The 22,196-nt window shown below is 34.1% G+C and overlaps 1 protein-coding gene and 1 pseudogene across 1 annotated transcript; both read left to right on the top strand.

Annotated features, from left to right (window-relative positions):
* The first annotated feature begins 10,455 nt into the window (after positions 1–10,455).
* Positions 10,456–15,891, top strand: LOC143538849 (ubiquitin-conjugating enzyme E2 variant 1D-like). The gene is made up of 4 exons (XM_077032305.1): positions 10,456–10,501; positions 12,716–12,855; positions 13,822–13,947; positions 15,548–15,891. The coding sequence occupies exons 1-4, from the start codon at positions 10,468–10,470 to the stop codon at positions 15,662–15,664; spliced, it is 417 nt and encodes a 138-aa protein (XP_076888420.1). The 5' UTR covers positions 10,456–10,467; the 3' UTR covers positions 15,665–15,891.
* A 4,151-nt stretch (positions 15,892–20,042) lies between these two features.
* On the top strand, positions 20,043–20,961 carry LOC143538848 (putative CCR4-associated factor 1 homolog 9 pseudogene; annotated as a pseudogene).
* The last annotated feature ends 1,235 nt before the right edge of the window (positions 20,962–22,196 follow it).

Genomic DNA, 22,196 nt, shown 5'->3' on the forward strand with positions numbered 1-22,196 from the left:
CGTCCTCGAGTTATCACTAGCACAATTCTATTTAAGTACACTTCTCTATTATCTCATATCAATTCATTTCCACAACTTACCCATCATCTCATAAAGTTTTATCTTTTTCCCTCATAAAACGTTTTCCCTAAGAATTTATCATCGTGATCAAAGTTGTTCGTCTGCTTCTCATGATCGTCGTCTGACTACTAGAATCGTCAAGGAGTATGCTGCTGTATGCCGTTAACCGAATAACCGCCAACCTCGACAAAACCAAAATACCCCGAACAAGAAATCTTATACTAACTCATATCCGTTAAAATATTATTTAATCATATCCTCTCATTTATTTTCATATTCTCAAACTATAAACTAACAAGTACATTTAGCCTCAACTTTAAAACTATAAATATTTTATTACCTCTTGTTTTTCCTCAACCTCATGTTAGTTTTCACAACTTACTTTCCATTTTATAAGTCTTTATTACTAAAATTCAACAATTGTAAATTTTATTAATATTAAACTGAAATTTTCATCATTCAAATTTAATTTTTATTATTAAATTAAATCTTCCATTAATTAAATTTTTACCATTAAAATGACTTTTTGATAAATCTCCATTAAAACCCATCACTCACTTTATTTATTGATTAAGTTTGTTGTTTGAAACTAAACGTTGGTTCGTAAATATTTCAACCCCCCTACTTTGATTTTTGATACATCTTGAAAATCTTGAACATTTTAAATGATAAATTTGTAGTTGTTAGAATAGTCATTGTGATTCATGCATTTCTAGTCTCGCATTTATCTTATTTATAATATGCTTCACATCTTATTTTTGGTATCACCATTAATTTAAAATTTGTTATTTACTTGAATTTCCATTATCAATAATTTAATTTACATATTTCCTAATATTTATAACGATTTTGTGAAAAAAGGAAAAATCCTCGAATTCCCAATTTAATCTAATTTAATATCTTCAATTACCCACTTTATATTTTATCTAATTTTAAAGATTTAATTGGAATAGGACTATCTCGGTGATTCGGGAATATCCGCTTCCCAGTTTCTATTAATGATTTATTTGAATACGAACATTTTCGCATTTTCATTATTATTTACTAATTATTATAATATTTTATATAAAATCGAATTAATCTCATCTCAAAATCACAACTTGAAAAGCTATAACTTTATATTAACTTCTCTTTAATCTCATAAGTTCCCAAATTAACCAAACTCGATTCATCAAAATTTTCGTTAATTATGTTTAAACTTATACTATCAGTTTTAAGAATTTTATTCCTAATAAATACGATATTTAAAAGAGTTCACATGTCACTAGGTATTTTGAGATTTGTTGTTAAGTAAACTTTTGCGCATACCATCTCATGAATCAAGTTCCTTTATCTATCAAGGTTAATTTCTTATAATATTCTACTCTTAGCTTATTCTCAATCATCATAATTCATATCTTTGCCATAAAAGATGTTTTAGAAATTTCATGGTTTTAATAATCCAACTCGGACATTTATTAAGTATCTCCTAAATCTATATTTAAAGTTATCAAAACGTTTGTTTCTTTCGAAATGATGGGCTTAACTGTTTTATAACCCATATGATGAAACGAGTTATGCGGACCATCCGACGATCTAAGTAATTATGGGTCGACACGTAATTACCAAAGTCCTCGCATGGAAATCATAATACGTACAATTATGTGTCACGATTGAGAACCTAAGGTAGCTTTGGTAATGGTACAAATGATGAGATAATAAGGACATGGTGGATACGCCGCTGTTACATCCTATATATAAGTGCCCTTATTGGATTGCCATTTGAAGCGTTAATTCGATTATTAGAAGTTCTATGTTATGATATTTTTCTTAAAAGTTCAATTATTTTTAAAACGATGATGTTTTGGGTTTCCTTAATTTCAAGACGAAATTCCCTAAAGTAGGGGAGACTGTAACATTTCGGATTTTCCAAACCGTATTCATTTACGTATAACCCAACCAGAAATATTTTAGATCTTTAATGTTAATCAAAAACAAATATTTATAATTTATTAAGTTCTCTTTATGTTCACTTTAGGTCCTTGTACTTTAATTTATGTTCAATTCCTATTCATAACATAACTAGTTCATGAAATGATCAATTAATAAACTAAAAGGACCAATATTGCCAACATGTGAAAAACCACCCTCCGGTGCCCAGAGCGCCGCGTGACGGCAGGCCTAGGGCCGGCCGCGCGGCGTGGTCGGATAGCAGGACAGTTTATGCATCGATCTCGTTTTCCTAACTCGTTTTTGGTATAAAATCATTTATTTTAAGCATAATCGAGAGAATTAAGGACCAAGTAAACATATTTTAACCAAGATACAAGTCCTAATTCGTTTCCTCTTGCCCAAGATCAAATCTTTTTGATTATTTCAGTGATTCTTTCATTAAAATCATATATTCTTTCTTAATCGAGTAAAAAGCCCATAATTAGCTCGTTTTTGCTTTTCCTATATAAACAACACCTAAGCCTCTGCCATAAACTTTCACATAAACCCTATGAATCATCCTCAGCTGTCACTACCCTCTTCTCATCTTCTCGGTTTTTGCTTATTTGGTTGAAGGCATACTCTTAAACGTTTGACTTTGCATGCGTGTGGATCATTGACTCGTCATATCTCTTGATTCTTTCACTTTCCGGGTAAGTAGTAAACATAGGAATCGTTCATACATATTCCCTAGTCAATAACCTTCAATCAATTTCGGTGGTTGAAGGGTGTTGACTGGTCAAATCGTTTAAAACTCATTAAAGCGCAAAATAGTCAACTAGTTTGACTTAACGTTTTCTCATACTTCTGGTCGGATTCAACGTTCGGTCTAGAAGAATTTTATTCTCGTAACGAAATTTTAAGGCTACTGACCAAAACCTGAGTTCCGACTCGCTATTCGGATTCTGGTCAGTACCAGCTCGCTTAAATCTTAAAACAAACATAACTTGAATTCTAAACATCCGTTTGGGTTGATTCCAGCGGAAACGAGTTTGTTTTTACTTATATTATCATATCTCAAAGTTTCATATTCTGAATTATTTATATCGTTTGACGTGTAGTGGACGACTCGCTTATTCGTTAACTCGATTATTCGTATTTATATTCGCTTGTCATTAATCTATGGTGAGTTTATCATTCCCCTATATTACCAACTTTTCTAAAAATTTTGGGGACATATGCGTACATATTCATATTTCATACTATATATATATCAAACAAATGCATACGTGTATTTGTGGGTGATTTAATCAAATATACGTGTTACATGCTTACTTGTATTAATTATTCATTCATTCGTATATTCGGAGAGGTCCAACGTATTCCCATGTATTGGGTGCTCATGCTATTGACCAACGCCCAATTCTCTTGGCAACAGTCTACATACTTGTTTATGGTTTGATTACATTTACCGCACTTATTACGTTATGCTTATTTATATTAACATGCAAAACTGGTGATATTCTCACTCAACTTTATGTTGACAAACTCTTCCATTTTTTACGCATATGCAGGTTGCTTTGTATTGAAGATTGAAGTTTGGACACCTAGACAAGACCTTAGGAATTAACAAAGAAAATCATTGTTTAAGCTTGTTTGGATCATATTTATTTATTTGAAATATTTTTTTATATTTGGATATTGTGTGTATTCTTTGAATAAAATAATTAACTTATAGATATTGCCACATTTATATTATGATGGTATCTTTGAGTTGTGAGCAATTGGATCACGCCCCGATATTTCCGCATTAGGTTGGGTGTGACACTTCATCTCAGTGGTGTTAGTTGTTGTTAGAAGTGTACTTGGTTGAAACTATCAAAAAGGGATGGTCAAAATCGTACAAAACAAGTTCCAAGAAGATATGGTTTTCCTAGAAGGTTGAATCGCTTCCCATAAATTCAATCGCACCGCATAAGAAATCAATCGTATCGCATTTGATTTAAATCCCATCGCAATTGAATTTTTGAATCGCATCGCTCTTGGATTTCAAATCGCATAGCATTTGAATTCCAATTGCATCGTGTTGATACATGATTCGACATCTTGGTCTTTATAATGTATTATTATATTAGTTTAATGTATCAAGGTCATTTTTGTAATTAAAGTAAACTGCTCAATCGCCTAAATGTAAGGCACATTTGTTATCCCATAACGAATGTGTTCATTCGTATAATGTAAATCACATTCGTTAACCTGATTAACGAATGTGATAACAAATGAGAGGCTATTCGTGTAATGTAATAGGGACGAATGACTTAATGTCATTCGTATCATTTAATGTAACGGATGAGGAGTCATTCGTTAAGGTATGTTTAACGAAAGACTCATAATCTATATATAGCTCTGTACTTTATTCTAAATTAATGAGAATTCTTATTTTATAATTTTGCACTGTTACTCTGCCGAATTCTCTCCAGACACACACAACACACACTAATCGTATAACTTTCATCCTAATCGTATTAGTTTAATCGTATACATTCAAATCACATGTTGTAATCATACGAACAAGATCCGTAAGGCTCGATTGATTTCTCAATTGGTATCAGAGCCTGAGTTCAGATCTACGTGTGATTTTGAGTGTTAATCGTATCGATTTTGAGTGTAATTGATTGTTCTAGACATCAGTATATCGATTAACAAGTAAACGAATACTACAGTAACTGTAATTGACTAATTGGACCTTGAATCAAATCTAATTGAACGAATTAATGGATTTGGTTTGATATCGATAGTCTATTATTAAAGGATTTGAGGCTTAATTGTATTGGAATTGACGATTTAATTGTAATTGATTTTATGGCGGGAATGGGTTGTGTTTGAAAAGTGTGAATTGGTTTGAATTTGTGGTGAATTGAGTGTTTGGATTGGTTTGGATTTGTTCGGAATTGGATTTCAAGTGGATTAGGGTTAGGATTAACGTGTTTTGATAGGTTTGTGGACTGGTTTGGATTTCTGGACAAGTTTGAATATTCATTCGTGAGGATGAATGCTCATTCGCGTGGTTGAAGGTTTATTCGTTATAGCCTACTTGTTGAGCAGTTGTAACAAACATTTGCCAGTTGTCACACGGTTATAACTGACCATTCGTTAAAACTTGTCTTATTCGTTATCAAGAACCTATTCGTCTTTCACTCAGTCGTTAACAGAACACTTCGTTAAAACATTAGTTATTCATGAACTCATTCATTAAAACCAATTTCATTCATCATTCTCATTCGTCAAGCTCATTTGTCACACCCTAAACCAGGGCCTAGGAGTGTGACCATCAGTTGGTACCTGTTTTGTAAATATATCAGAGTAGCGGGTTTATTTTTAGCGGAAGTCTTTAAATATTAAAATATTAATTTACATTATCAAAACTACTCGGGATTTAAACACCCGAGTTTCAGTTTAAAAAAACCGCGATATTAATAATACAAGGATTTATAATATTCAAAACGAGCCATCTCGAGCGATCTTCTATGACTCCAATCCTTGTATACCATCTATTGTCATCTAATCACCTGCAAGGGTGGAAAAACACGTCAGCTATATGTTGGTGAAACGTTGACTCAATAAAACAGTTTATAAAAGTCGTTAAATACAAACATAGTTTTCTGATCACAATCTCAGCAGGAATGCCTGTCCATTCCCGGGATTTGTACCACTGCCCTACACACGCAATTCAAAGGTTCCCCGAGTACATAGCCCCTGTTTGGAGATAACCTTCCCCTAGGTTGTGTAACCCTGTTGGAGAACCGGTTATAACTGACTTGGTTTTTGTATGCCAATTATCAGTTATGTTTGGATCCAGACACATGTGTATTCGGTTTGAGTTTCTTTTTATTATCTATTTTGTATTATAACGATTTTAGAGATTATATCTCATGCAAACATTTATCAGACTCTTTGTAATAAACAACCAGTCTATTACAAGAGTAAAATCAGTTCAGACAGTAAAAGGTTAACGTGTTCACCTTATATTATCAGTAGGAAATGTCAACCTCCTTGGCTTCAGTATGCTATTAACCTATATTCATAATAGGTATGCATAAGTATCTAGTTGGTATTATTCAGCAGACTTTAAGTCTGTTTCAGTTTTAGCAAACTCGAGGTCTGATCAGCATACTTGAAGTCTGATTCAGTTCAGCAGACTCTTAGGTCTGACCTAACCTTAGTATAGTTATAGTCGTTTTGTGGATATACTTTGGATTTACATATGACGTTTGGAATAGCACGCTTTGGCCTAATAAAGGATATCACGTTGGCAAACTTCTCCAGGGAAGCAAACGGGTCCCGCGGTTGATTGGGATTTGTACGAATTGCTTTCCTTAGGCAAGAAGAGTCTACTAATAATACCCCCCTTCCAGTTACTACATGCTCGTCAAATAATAGTTTTGATAACATTACTTCACATGGAAGCAACGTCTTTACTTTATAAAACATTACTTGGAAAATATTAACAGTTTAACGACTATACTCTTAACTAAGTTGTAACTAGATATTTAAAGTAACTAGTAAAGTAACTTAACCTTATTCCTACCATAATCGGCTTGACGGAACTTAAGAACTTAAGAAATCAACAGCAATTCAGCTTGTACTTTGTTACAAGATCAGCAGCTCGTTAAACAGTGTAACGACACCTTGTTTCTTCACGAAAACATCTCTCGACGCCTTAGAACACCCTTGGCACGATTACCTAGGTTAAGTGTGTGAAATGAGTGTGAAATGGTGATGGAATGGGCTAAACCCGTAGCTGCCCCTTTTATACTTGAGTTTCCAGGCCGTCGCGTAGCGCGATGACCCTTTCCCAGGGACCGCCGCGTAGCGCGACGCCGCAATTTACTAGAGGCTGCCATGTGTTGACACGTGGTTGGCCACGTGTCTCGGGTTACTTAACCTGGTCATCGCGTAGCGCGATGGACCAGTTAGGTTTGGCCGTCGCGTAGCGCGGCGCCCCCCTTTTCTTGAATTGTGTGATGCTCTGCCGCGTAGCGCGACGAGGTTTAACAGGAGACCATCGCGTAGCGCGATGAGTCTAAAAACCCAAATTTTTCATTTTCAGTCCTTTAACTTTCAGAACTAGCATTTTTAGTCCTTTAACTTCTAATATTGACATTTTTGGCCCAAAACTAGATATGGTATTTTCACGGTGTTACATCCTCCCCACCTTTAGAAAAATCTCATCCTCGAGATTTATGTAAACAGATGTGGATATTTTCGTTTCATCTCGGACTCAAGTTCCCAAGTAAATTCCGGACCACGTTGGGAATTCCATCTTACTTTTACCAATTTCAACCTCTTGCGCTTTAAAAACTTGGTTTGCCTATCTTCAATCTGTATCGGTTCCTCTACAAACTTGAGTTTCTCATTCACTTGTACATCTTTTAGAGGCATAGCAAGTGTTTCATCAGCTAAACATTTTCATAGATTCGATACGTGAAATACGTCATGGATTCCTTGCATTTCTTCGGGTAACTCAAGTCGATAAGCTACAGGACCTATTCTTTCAACAATTTTGAATGGTCCAACAAAACGCGGATTTAACTTTCCTTTCTTTACAAAACGAACCACACCTATCCAATGTGATACTTTGAGCAACACTTTGTCTCCTTCTTTGAACTCTAATGATTTTCGTCTTACATCAGCATAACTTTTCTATCTGTCACGTGCTGCTTTCAATCTTTCTCGGATTTGTATTACTTGGTCAGTTGTTCTTTGAACAATCTTGGGACCTGATATCTGATTATCACCAATTTCAGACCAACATACAGGTGTTCTACATTTCCGTCTGTATAGTGCTTCATATGGAGCTATTTGTATGCTTGTGTGATAGCTATTGTTATACAAGAATTCCATCAATGCTAGGTGAGTATCCCATCTTCCACCTAGATCTATAATAAAAGCGCGAAGCATATCTTCCAATGTTTGAATTGTTCTCTCACTCTGTCCATCTGTCTGTGGGAGATAAGCAGTACTCAAATTTAAACGCGTACCCATTGCCTTTTGAAAACTTCTCCAGAAGTTAGAAGTGAAACGACTATCTCTATCGGATATGATTGACAACGGCACACCATACAATGATACAATGTTTTCCACATATAGTTGCGCCAATTTATCCATGCTATATGTTTCTTGAATTGGAATGAAATAAGCTGACTGATTCAATCGGTCAACGATAACCCAAATTGCATCGTTTTGGCAATTGGTTTTTGGTAGTTTCATAATAAAGTCCATGGTTATCATATCCCATTTCCAAATCGGAATCTCAGGTTGGGTTAACAATCCCATAGGCTTTTGATGCTCGGCTTTAACCTTTGAACATGTCAAACACTTAGCCACATACAAGGCAATATCTTTCTTCATTCCGATCCACCAATACTCACCCTTGAGATTACGATACATCTTATCGCTTCCCGGATGCATCATATACTTAGATTTGTGAGCTTCTTCCAATATCTTCTCCCGAAAGCTCCCTACCATTGGTACCCAGATTCTTTTCCTTAATCTGAGTATATCATCGTCACCCTTAACTAATTGATCTATTGTTCCATTTTCTTTTTCAGCCTTTATGTTATTTTCTTCTAGTGCCAACTTCTGAGCTTCCTTGATTTCAGTTAATAGATCAATTTTGAGTTCTAACCTCAAAGCTCATACTCTTTTTGGCTTTTCGTGCTCTTTTCTACTTAAAGCATCAGCTACCATATTAGCTTTACCTTCATGATAAACTATCTCACAATCATAATCGTTCAACGTCTCCATCCATCGCCTCTGTCTCATGTTCAATTCTTTCTGGTCAAATATGTGCTTCAGACTTTTGTGATCTGTATAAACGGTAAATTTTACACCATATAAATAATGTCGCCATAATTTCAACGCGAAAATTATAGCTCCAAGTTCAAGATCATGTGTAGTGTAATTCTTTTCATGAACTTTTAACTGTCGTGAAGCATAAGCAATTAGCTTCTTCCCTTGCATCAAAACACATCCCATTCCTATATGTGAAGCATCACAATATACAATGAAGTTATCTTGTCCTTCAGGCAAGGCTAAGACAGGTGCATTTGTTAGTTTCTGTTTAAGAGTTTCAAATGCCTCTTCTTGCTTCGGTCCCCATTCAAATTTCACAGACTTTTGAGTAAGTGAAGTTAATGGAACCGCTATCCTTGAAAAATTCTGGATAAACCTTCTATAATAACCTGCTAACCCCAGAAAACTTTTTACTTGAGTCGGAGTCTTGGGTTTCTCCCATTTGGTAATAGCTTCAATCTTTGCCGGATCTACTTGAATACCTTTCTCATTAACAATATGTCCAAGAAACTGTACTTCGGTTAACCAGAATTCACATTTCGAAATTTTGGCATAAAGCTTCTCTTTCCTTAATGTTTCGAGTATGGTTTTCAATTGAGCTTGGTGTTCTTCTTTCGTCTTGGAATAGATAAGAATGTCATCAATAAAAACAATAACAAACTTATCCAAGTAAGGTTTGTAGATTCGATTCATCATATCCATAAAAGCTGCCGGAGCATTAGTGAGTCCAAAAGGCATAACAGTGAACTCATAATGTCCGTATCGGGTCCTGAATGCTGTCTTGGATATGTCTTCTTCTTGAACTTTCAATTGATGATACCCGGATCTTAGATCAATCTTGGAAAAACAACTAGCCCCTTGTAGCTGGTCGAAGAGATCATCTATTCTTGGGAGTGGATATCGATTGTTGATTGTAACTTTATTCAACTCACGGTAATCGATACACATCCTCATTGATCCATCTTTCTTCTTAACAAACAATATTGGTGCTCCCCACAGTAAAGAACTTGGTCGTATAAACCCCTTCTCCAATAACTCATCTAATTGCTTCTTCAGCTCTTTCATTTCAGTTGGTGCTAATCGGTAAGGTGATTTAGCAATCGGAGCTGTTCCCGGAACTAAGTCAATTCTAAACTCAACTTCTCGATCGGGCGGAATTCCAGGCAACTCATCAAGAAATACATCCTTGAATTCAGCGACAATTGGGACCTCTTCTAGTTTCTTAGGCTCGGGTTCCTTGGTTACATAAGCCATGAATGCTAAGCAACCTTTTCCCAAACAAAGACTAACTTTTATTTTTGAAATGATTCCTATCTTACCAGAATCTTTATCGCCAGCTATTCTCATCATTTTCTTATTTGGAGTTAAAACTTCAATAGCCTTTTTGTTACATAGTATTCGGGCTTGGTTGGCGGCTAACCAGTCCATCCCTAAAATAACATCAAATCCAGCTAACTCCATTGGTAATAATTAATCGACCCATGTAACGCTATAATCATAGGAAAAAAAACCACTCTAAAAGTAAAAGGAATAAGAATAAATAAATAAATAAAAATAAAGGATAAAAATTTTGGTATTAATTAATTTCTGCTGTTGTTGTTTCTCTTTGCTTGGTCTCTTGGATCTTGGAATTGTGAACCGATGACGCTTGGCTCAGGTGGATCCACTGTTGTCGGTCAGTTTTCTTATTCCAAAACCCACGCTTATTCACGTCTTTTAGGGTTTCGATCCAATTCACGCTAATTCATTTGCTCCACAATTACACTATGTGTTTTTTATGGATTATATATATACATACATGTTTCTGTTTGCAGATTAACTTTAATTGTTTCATCACCTCTAGCTCTAGGGTTTAGTTTAATTCTCAGAATTAGGTTAATTGTTATGGAACCCTCAACTCAACAGACTGCCGGTGATAAGCGTCAAGTCATCATGCCCCTTATGCCCTAGCCGACACACGTGTTATTTTCCCATTGAGGCCGAACCTACAAGAAAATTGGGATCTGTGAGTTATGATTCGAACAAGGGCTAAGCTTGTATTGTGGGCCGACCACCCCTGTTTTTTCCTCAGTAGTGTATATTTATGCGTTTTCGTTCAAAAATTTTGAGCCCAGACACCCCGGTTTATGAATTTTTTATATGTATTCAGTCGGGGCGCCCCGGTGTTTTCGTCCAAGCTTTGCCACTGGATCCGAATCCTTTGTTGTTCAGTGTGATTTTTCTCATTGAACATTTACTATCAGTTAGCCATAGCTTCTGGTCTTAGTGTGAGATATTTTAGAAGTTGAAAAATGATACTTTGCTCTTACGCTCGTTAATTGTGGACTCAAGGTTTCATGCACGTGTATCATTTATCGCGCTGCGTATTTATAGAAAACTATTTTAAAGATTGTGTTCAATGCACGTCTTTCATTTATCATGCTGTAGGGCTGGCAATTCGTGTCTTAACAGGTTTAACAGGTATGAAGCGACGCGCAAAACAAAAGTATAAAACATGAATACGACTTGTTTAACTACTTTATATGTCATGACTATAAGACAGTTTTAAGTTTCATGTACCAATAAGGGAATATAATGGAGTCTAGCCTACTAATTTCAATTATTTAAGAAAATTAAAAAATCACATACCGCAACTTTTTTGCTTAACAGGTCTTATCGTGTATTTAACAGGTACCCAATTGCCATGCTGCATATGTTGACATGCTGCATATGTTAAGAACTTTAATGTCTAGGAATGTAAGCTTTTTATGCAAATGGATATTATTTCTTTTACATGTTATTTGGGTGTATAACACGTTTATTAGTAGATTTGGATAAGGTCCTATTATCAACTTCAAATCTTCAACAATGTTGATATTTCGGGGACTGTTTGGATACTTGTAATCTTGTATATTCTTTGTATTAGATTCTTGGGTTTTAATTGAGTCAAAAATTGGAGGGTACATATCAAGTTTGAAGGTCCATGGAGAAGGCTAGAATATCTGGAATTCTTTTTTAACATTGGTTTTAAAAAGCGAGAAACGCAGATAAGAGACATGGTCTAAAACGGAAGCCCAAAAGTGCACTGATTTTTATATGCGGGCAGCCAGGCACAACGTTTTATATAAGTTTTTTATGTATCTCATAGGTTTTTAGTATCTCCTACCCTAAATTTTAGCTATAATTAAGCCTTATATATGATTTGATATTTAAATAACATACATGTACAGCCTAGAAAGCCAGCTTTACAACATTCTGATCCATAAAAACACCCAGTGTACAAAAGGCGTGTCTCACCTGCGCCTCAGGCTGTATTCAGTGCACCTCGCACGCCTCAAGTTTGCTTTTTGGACTGTGTGCGCCTTAGGTGGTCAAAAGCGATGTGGCTTGTGCCTTAGGCGCAGTTTTGGTTGTACCTAGAGGCTATTTGTATTCATTTTAATATTTTATTTGTTTTTGCGTTTTAAAGTTAACAGGTTAAAATGTTATGTTCTAATAAGTTATTAGTAATATTTTTTACACCAAGCGCCTCTGCCTTTGGCTTTTGATACCAAAACTTCTCAGAGCGCCTTTTAATACTTAAGAGGCTATAGATATAAAGAAAGGTGAAAATATATCATATATGGTTATACATAGAGATGAAAGGTAGGCCATGCTTTTTATGTTTTTACATAAAGATAAGGAAGGCATGTTATACTTTTTATTATTGTATATAGAGATAAGAAAGGTTAGTCCAACTTTAAATTATCAATGTGTGTGCATTTGTTTTGCTATATTTTTCGTGTTAGTTCTGGTGTATATGTAGAAGTGGCAAGAATATACGTTGAATTATAAACATTCACGCTTTTTAAAACCTGCTTCAATGATAATACTCAAATTTATTTATTTGTTTATTTTTGTTTTGTTGTAGTGCCTAGAAATTTCAGATTGCTGGAGGAACTCGAGCGTGTAGAAAAGGGTATCGGAGATGGTACCGTGAGTTACGGGATTGACGATGGAGATGACATTTATATGCGTTCGTGGACCGGCACCATCATCGGTCCTCATAATGTAAACTCAATTATATATATATATATATATATATATATATATATATATTATAAACTGAGCTTTTACTTTTAATAAAATCGATCAAAACATAATCCTTTTGTTTCATAATAATAACCTGATTGCAGAATCAGGATATACGTGATTTTAGTTTTGGGCCTTGTGGCATATATTAGGACTGTAAACGGACCGAAGCTTGGTGAACCGTTTAGCGGGAAATTCGTTTATATTTGTTTATTTAATAAACGATCGAACATGAATAGAAACTTTTGCTCGTTTAGTAAAACAATGGACATGAGCACGTGTCTGGTTCGTTCGTTAGTTTATGTTTGTTTAAGCTCGTTCGCTTACATTTCTTAATATATTCATCTAACTTTTTTAGCTCGTTACAATGTAGTCTAGTTTGATAACTTTTAAGCACAACAGTTGTTGTCCACATCTATGTTTAGTAATGTTTGTGAACAGTTCGTCTGCACTGTTAACGAACGAGCATAAACGAAAACGAACTTGTTCATTTTCTTAATGAAAGAACAAGAAAACCTTGTTCACTTAACTGGTTGTGTTTGATCGTTTGCTCAACTAAAGTTAAACAACCAAACACAAACAAGCTCCATTCAAATATGTTTGGCTAATGATTGCATTATGTTTCTTAAAAACATTACAAACTCTTTGTCCCTAATAATGCCCTTAAGTATTGTTACACAAGTTACCATTTCTATTATTATAAATTATGGAAAAAGAAATTTAATTAATGTGAATTCAAGTTGTAATAATGAATTTTTGATATTTGGATAAACATATTAATAACCGATTCAGATAATCATTTGCCAAACAACCGAAACAGTAAAATCTATAGCTGCTTTAATTGCAGTTGATTTAAGTTATTCTGGTTATATATTACCAGTCACATTTAGAAGTTACATCCAAACACCCTCTAAATACATTTTGTTTATTGTGTGGTGTTTTCAGTCTGTACATGAAGGAAGGATTTACCAATTGAAGCTATTTTGTGACAAAGACTACCCTGAGAAGCCTCCTACTGTTTGGTTTCATTCCCGGGTCAACATGACTTGTGTCAACGATGAAACTGGAGAGGTATGCACTCTTTGACCTTGTTTATAAGTTAAAGTGTTGACTCTGTAACATTGGTATATGGGTGGCAATTTTCTAAACATGAACATAATCAAGTTTCGGGTTGTCATATTAAACTGTTTAATAAAAACAGGTCGTGTTTGTTTAGACTTGTTTAACCCTTTTTCTTAAACACGTTGACCTGTCAAGCCGTTTATGATCTGTTAAACTCATTTATTATAAGTTATTAAAAGCGGCCGCCTGGACCTGGTCGATTTTGGGCGATGCGCTACTTCACCGACTTTCCATGGTGAAGGTGTTTATTTAGGAACCAAATCTGGAATTTTGATTTTTTTTATTTTTCTTTTTGACTTATTTTGATTTTTTTGATTTATCACTTGACTAATTGATAAGAATTTTTTAAAAAATAATTGGATTTACTTGATTAACTCCTATCTTTCTGTATAGTCATCGATTTTTTGGTTTCTACAATTCACACAAGACTACAAGATTAGTGAAAGTATATTTTTTTAATCATCTTTCTTGTATTCCTTGATTAATCTGCATATGATTTCTGCTGCTCATGTTCCTTATAATTTAATTTGCTTTACAGTAACCCGTTTTATTATTTAAAATTTAAAAATAAATTTTAAAGGTGTAGTTTAAGAAAAATGATAAATTTCGGAAGGAATAACTATCTCAAAACTTTTGGTACTAATTAGATGATATTAATTGTTACATAATAGATTTTGTTTATTGTATTTGAAGAATAGTATTATTTTTCTTATACATAATATGAAATTTTTATTATTTTTTAAAGCGCTTTATTTTTCTCAATCCCTCGCTTTTTTTCCGCGCCTTGTGCGCCTAGCGCATTTGATAACTATGATTTTAACCTACTAACCCGATTAGAGTGTGCAACTTTATTGCTAGCAGCCAATCGGTCAACCCATTAGACTTGTTTAGATAAATGGGTTAAACGCTCGTGTTTATGTTAACACGATTATAAGTGTGTTTGGGTCAAGGTTGATATTATTAACATGAGTTGAGTTTGTGCATGGGTCGGTTTTGGGGAACTAAACCAAAAACCAAAAGTTCAGTTTTTGAACTTTTACAAACCGTTTGGTTTCAGTTTTTTCAGTTTTCGATTTTCCCGATGGGTTCCCGTTCGGTTTTTCCAATTTGCCATTTCAGCTTGAAATTTTACGCCAAAAAAAAACCCCCAAAAATAATGAATTCTGGTCTAAAAGTTTTTGTTAGTAGATGATTAATTAAATGTTTCATATCTATGTCTAAATATTTTGGGCTATACCATTTGTAAACTTATAATAAACTATTTAACATTCAAATATTAAATTATACATAAATTCAATGTTTTTTTTTGTTTATTTGGTTTCAGATAATACAAAACCAAAACCGAACAGGAAAATTCGTTTTTAGTAAATTCAGGACCGAACCATCGATTTTTTGTGTGGTTCGATTTTCTTTTTCAGTTTTCAGAAAATACAAAGCGTAACTGAACCGTGAAATTCGGTTTTCAGTAAATACAAAGCAAATCATACGTTTTTTTGTATGATTCAGTCGTTTGGGTTCGATTCTGTGGATTAATTGGTTTATGTTGTAGGTGGAAGCCAAGAAGTTTGGGATTTTGGCAAACTGGCAGAGGGAATACACAATGGAAGACATACTCATACAGTTGAAGAAAGAGATGGCGGCTCCTCATAACCGTAAGCTTGTTTAACCACCGGAAGGTACTTTCTTTTAGCGGTTGAAGGAATTATTGACTAAACAAAAACATTATGGTCATATGATATCTGGTGCACATTTTTCAAATGATTAATGGTCAATGGAAGTCAACAAAATGTAGTGGATGATGTTTCCTCAAAAAACAAAGAACCCTTGTCATGTTTTCTCATCTTAATGTTGTTTGATTAATGGGAATGATCTTTGTTTGTGTTGAGTGTTTGATATGTGTATCGTTTTGACATGTTAATTTGCTAGATTTGGCTCTAGGTGCATGTTTCATTGGCTTTACTAAAACCTTTTATTTGGTGTTTTTTTTTTATTAATTCCCCAATAAATCTATTTTTAGGTCAAGCGATAAGTCAATGTTTTGATAACCGCACCGGTTAAATTGGCAGACCAATGCCGTCTAAAACTGATCCTCCAACATATGATAGAGGTTAGCATTGAGGGTTTAAATGGTTTTCATTAGATCGTATCGTTAATTTGTTGTACTTGGTATATTAGTTTGTAGCTGAATTGGCCGAAACACCTGATTCCTATCTTATTGTTCAGCTTTTAAAACATTGTTGCAAGGCATATTAGATGGGTTTTTTTGCATGCTTTCGAAGAGCACCCACAATGATAGGTCTAAAAAATGTGGCCACCTAAGCACCTGCCCAAGACGCCTTAAAAGCATGCATCCTGTATCTTCTCCTCACACAACCTGTTTTCTGGGGTTCATATGCAAGAACATTCATCATACATCTCTCTTCACATCATCCCTCTCTTCTAAAAAGTTCAAAACAGGTCTTTTAGATATGATTTTACAACACGTCGTTTAGAGATGCTTTGACTAATGTAGCAACTTTGGTCACCCCTTATAATTCTCAAATATTATGTGTTATACTTGCTCATTTTTCAATTAAAAATATTGAGTCGAGTGTCATTTTTATACATGTGATTTGCTTAAATACGCAACTTTAGTACCGTTTTTGAATTTATTGCAGTTGGATACCTCATGTTTCATAAACATGCAATTTTAGTATTTTTTTTTCTTAACCCTATCTATTTTATCCATTAAGTCAGGGGTAAATTGGTAATTTTCTTTATTTATATTCTATTTTCCTGTAATCAAATTCCCCCTTTATATCTTCATCTCTAACCCTCCCACACACATCGATCCTTCAAACCCAAATGTTAATGCACATGATACTATAACATAACCATGGCAATGCATCTACATCAATTTAAGCACATTATCACAATACAACACACAGAATGAATTTATGTATCCCATGCTGCATACACTGAAGCACTATTGGGTCAAAACAACTACTTTTGATACAAAAGGATGTGTACAGAACAGAAAAGTTTAAACACCAAATTAATCAATTTACACATCAAATACGGAACTGCAAGTGCACCACCGGCATTGCGAGACGGTTTCTGCATATTTTCTTACTCTCTGGCAATTAGCATCTTCAATCGTCGTCGAATTAGCAGCTGAATCGGTAACCGGTACGGATTTGTCTGTTTGTATAATTTGGGGGAGAAGTTGTATGGGAGGTGGAACCGTGGAGGGTGCATAAGAGTCTTCTTTGTGTCATCTAGCATAGCGTGGTGGTGACAGTTTCTGCCGGTGAGGATTAATCGCACGTGGAGGTGACGATGGGGGTAGGGTTACGACGAGGTGGAGCCGTGGAGGGGGCATATCGGTGGTCATATTTGAGGATTCACGCAACCGGAGACGGTGGAGATATTTGATATAAAGGAATAAAGAAAATTACCAATTTACCCCGACTTAACGAATAAAATAGACGGGGTTAAAAAAAAATACTAAAACTGCATGTTTTTAAAACATGAGGTATCCAACTGCAGTAAATTCAAAAACGATACTAAAGTTGCGTATTTGAGCAAACCACAGGTATGAAAATAACACTTAACTCAAAAATATTTAATAATCTAGTTTGGGTATATGAAACATTATGAACTTGTTTAAAAAGGGGCATTTACATATTTCTTCTTCCTAAACTTTGAAATTACATATTTCCTAAAACCATGCTTAAAAAACATTGTACATTGTGCATTAAAAACTTGTATTTTAGGGAAATATGTAATTTCAAAGGTTTAGGAAGGAGAAATATGTAAAAATCCCTTTAAAAACAAATACATGCTTGCTAAATTAAATAGAAGTGTAGGTTATTATCAGAATCATTAGTCATACGCAAATTGGAAATAAATAATCTTGTCTTTTGTGTATTGGTTGATAATAATCTCACATTTAAAAATCACTATCAACAGTTCGATCTTTCAACTATTTTTGTCTTAATGGATACCCGTTAAAAAACACTTAGGTAGTGTTTAGTATGAAGGAATTGGAGGTTGGGATGAAATAGATCATTCCAAAGTAATGGAATTAAACCTGTTTGGTTGTCATGCATCAATGAAATGGATTATTTCAAAGGAATACAATCCCTTCCATTTATAGTTTTTTTCATTCCTTAAGAGAATGTGCTATTTTTTCATTCCTTCAATGAATATAATGAAAAAAAGTCATCAATAATAATAATAATTAATATTATAATTATTATTTATTATCAATATTATATTTTCTATTACAATATAACTATTATCATTATTATAAGTATTATTTTGTTATCGATGTTACTTTTCTATTATAATATATGTATACAACAATTATTATTATTATTATTATTATTATTATTATTATTATTATTATATTGAATCACCGTTTCGAGATAAGTTTTACATCAGTCGACTCATATCGTTCTTCCGATCAAAAGCCCTAAAACATCGGTTTGAAACTAGGGAAAAAAACATAACGACGTTAAGCATTTTTTAACGGAGGACCAGTGAGACAAAAATAGTTAAAAGGTGGAACCGTTGCTAGTGATTTTTAAAGGTGAGATTATTATCAGCCAATATACAAAATGTGTGATTATTTATTTCTAATTTTATAATTATAATTTTATTTATATTATTATATCATTGTTATGCTATTTCTCATCTATTAATTGATGAAAAATAGTATGTGTGTATAGTTTCCTATTTAAACAAAATAATATAAATTGATGATTAATTTCATTACTATGTGTTCATCAAACAAGACAATGGAATGGTAATAATCCATTTTATTCCTTTGTCCATTCCATTACACTTTCATTTCATTCATTTATTCATTCCATTACCTCATACCAAACAGACCCTTAGTGTTGTTAAGTTTTTTTCTGAGTTTCAAACCCATGTTTTTATGGATTTTGATAAGAAGAAAGACCTTATTTATAGTGTGGGGTTTATATAGAAAGTTTTGGAGAATAAACATTCTACAAATACAAAATATTTAGTTAATAAAAAGATGTCATTTAATTACTTGTAATAAAATAATTAGTGTGACATATTTAAATTAGTTATGTTACATAATAAAAAATAACTATCTAAACATTCCCGATTTAACATGTTATACTTACGATTACACATCAAATGACAAAATTACATTAGAATCACGTATCACACATAAAAATTGATCAATTCTCATTGGAAATAATTGTGGATTTCATAATATACGATGTGTTTCACATAAGAAAACATTAACGCGTTGATAAATAAATGCATATATTATTAAATTTGATTAGAAGTTTACAAAACAACTAACCAATTAAAATATATTCAAGAATTGGTTAGTTCTAAAATATATTTGTAGAAAGTATATTTATAACGAACTAAGATTAATTTCAATCTAAATTTGTTAAATTCAAATTTTATGTTTCTAAATACAAATTATTCGAGAATTTATTCGTTCTAAAATGTTTTTAAACAAAACTGTGTAACCAAACTGTTGCTATTAATTTTCAGCGATTCTGTTTCACTTCTTAGTAATAAAAAACCATTACTAACAATTTCGTTCACCATGTTACCTTAAAACCGAATCATACTTTTAAAAAAGGAAAGAGAATGTTTTCTTATTTTATAAAACGTAACATATCAGATAATTATTTATGTCAAATTCTCCACCATGAACCGATCATTAGACCTCAAATCATCAATCTATTTATCAAAACAGCAAAGTAAAATAATAATAATATTATGTGTTTACAATGTCTTGGACCTTTGGTTACCCAATGTTATAAAATTGATCATCGACTCGTCCTTCAACGTATTGTTTCCTTCAATAATAATAATAATAATAATAATAATTTAACAGTTATAATAAAAAATTTTCAAAACTTGTCATCTTATTATTACCGTTAAGGAAACACAATATTCACAATAACCACTTTCATATTTATAAACTTCAACCCATCTCTATATAACCCTAACCCTCACTCATCCCCATTACCAGTACCAATCAAGCCAAAACCACCACCGCCATCAACATGTCAAAACCTAAATCGAAACAAAAACCTAACATCATCGTCCGATCAGTCTTCGCGTACAACGCAGACTCAGAGTTCCAATTGATTTCAACCCTCATTGACGATTACCCTTTCGTCTCCATGGACACCGAGTTCCCTGGCGTCGTCGTCCGCCCAAACTCCGGACACCATCACTTCCTTAACCAAAACCCTAACGACCACTACAACCTCCTCAAATCCAACGTTAATGTTCTCAATCTCATCCAGGTCGGCCTCACACTCACCGACGTCAACGGCAACCTCCCGGATCTTGGATCTGGATCTGGATCTGGGTTTATCTGGGAATTCAATTTCAAGGACTTTGACCCGGCGCGTGACCTCCACGCGCTGGATTCGATCGAGCTTTTGAGGCGGCAAGGTATCAATTTCGATCGGAACAAAGAACTCGGGATCAGTTCGGTTAGGTTTTCTCAGTTGATGATGACGTCAGGGTTGGTGTGTAATGATCGAGTGAGCTGGGTGACGTTTCACAGCGCGTATGATTTCGGGTACTTGGTTAAGGTTTTGACGGGTCGGGCGTTGCCGGATGAGTTGAGTCGGTTTCTGGAGGTTTTGAGGACGTTTTTTGGGGATAGGGTTTATGATGTGAAGCATTTGATGAGGTACTGTGAGAGTTTGTATGGCGGGTTGGACCGTGTGGCCAAGACTTTGGACGTGGACAGGGCGGTTGGGAAGTGTCATCAGGCCGGGTCGGATAGTTTGTTGACGTGGCACGCGTTCGAGAGGATTAGGGGGCTTTGCCGTGGTGGACCGGAGAAGTATGCGGGCGTGCTTTATGGGTTAGAGGCGTTCTGAACTAGTTTTAATGTTATGATAGTGAATTAGTAGCGGATTATTAGGTGTAAAGTTTTAGTCTTTCTTATATGAATTTAGCTTTGCGGTTAATCAATTATTTGGTTTCGTTTCGTACTTATGCCTGTTTGATATCAAGTTTTACTAGTTGTTCTTTGGGAGCTGTTGCTTTTAGGCACGTGAACGAACCAAACAAACATGAATGGGTCATGTTCGTGATTGTTTGTTTATTTAACTGAACAGGAGCACGTAATAGAACAAACTTTTTTGTTCATGTTTGTTCATTAAGAAAATGTGCATTATTGTGTTTACTCATGTTAGTTCTTTTAAAACTAAATGATCAGTTTGTGAATGCAAAGTAAACTAAACAAACAAAAGTAAACGAACATGATTGAGCAAACGAACAATTCATCCAAACATATGCATTTATCAGCAGACAAAAAACTAGCGTATAAACAAACATACGTGAACTAGCGTATTAACAAACATAAATGAACAAACAAAACATCTGTTCATGTTCGTTCATTTAATTAAACGAACAAAAAAAGATGAACTTTCCCGCCAAACGTTTGGTTTGTTTACAGGCCTAGTTGCTTTTATTGAAGTCCTGTGTTGATGTGGTTTAGGCATTTTGTTTCTCATAATTATCTTCATAGCATACTCATGTACTTGAAATTTAAATAATATAGTGGACATGGAGGCAATTTCGATAGAACGGAAAAACATACCATATTTTTAAACATGAGTGTAATGGATCATATTTGTTTTGTTCTTTATCAAAGTTTCTGTATTTTGGAGATATTTCATATTGCTGCTTTAATGTTGCAGAGTTAAAAATAGTATCTTTTTCATATATGAGTGTAGGGGATGTCATGTAAGCAAATTCTTCATGGTTTTGAAATCAACTCTTCAAAGCATAGTTGTCAATAGCTAATAACGGTCATTAGTTACAAGCTACCTATATGCTATGTAGCGATAGCAGTGAAATAGCGCCCGCCTTTTCATGTTTAGTGATAATGAGTAGAAATTTTTTTTAAAAATAATTAGGGATTTCGTTGATGAAACTTTTTTTTACAGTGGAATTCGTGGAGTTTGGTCAAAAGAGATGCCTAAAAACACTTTTGATGTTTATTTTTTATTAAAAAAAAAACCATAGCTATCGCTATTTTCGCTCTATTCAATCACTATGCATTAGATTGCAGGGAACTCCTGCTTCGCTATGTTTTGCGCTTTACCGCTCGCTATCTTCGCTATTGACAGCAGGGCTTCAAAGTATGTTAAGAGTGTTGACCATCTGTAAGTGATAGTGAATCAATGTTCTAA

This window comes from Bidens hawaiensis, unplaced genomic scaffold (assembly GCF_021521415.1).
Source record: "Bidens hawaiensis isolate Kalapana, Puna unplaced genomic scaffold, B.hawaiensis_p1.1 tig00011733_1, whole genome shotgun sequence".
NCBI classification, from domain to species: domain Eukaryota; kingdom Viridiplantae; phylum Streptophyta; class Magnoliopsida; order Asterales; family Asteraceae; genus Bidens; species Bidens hawaiensis.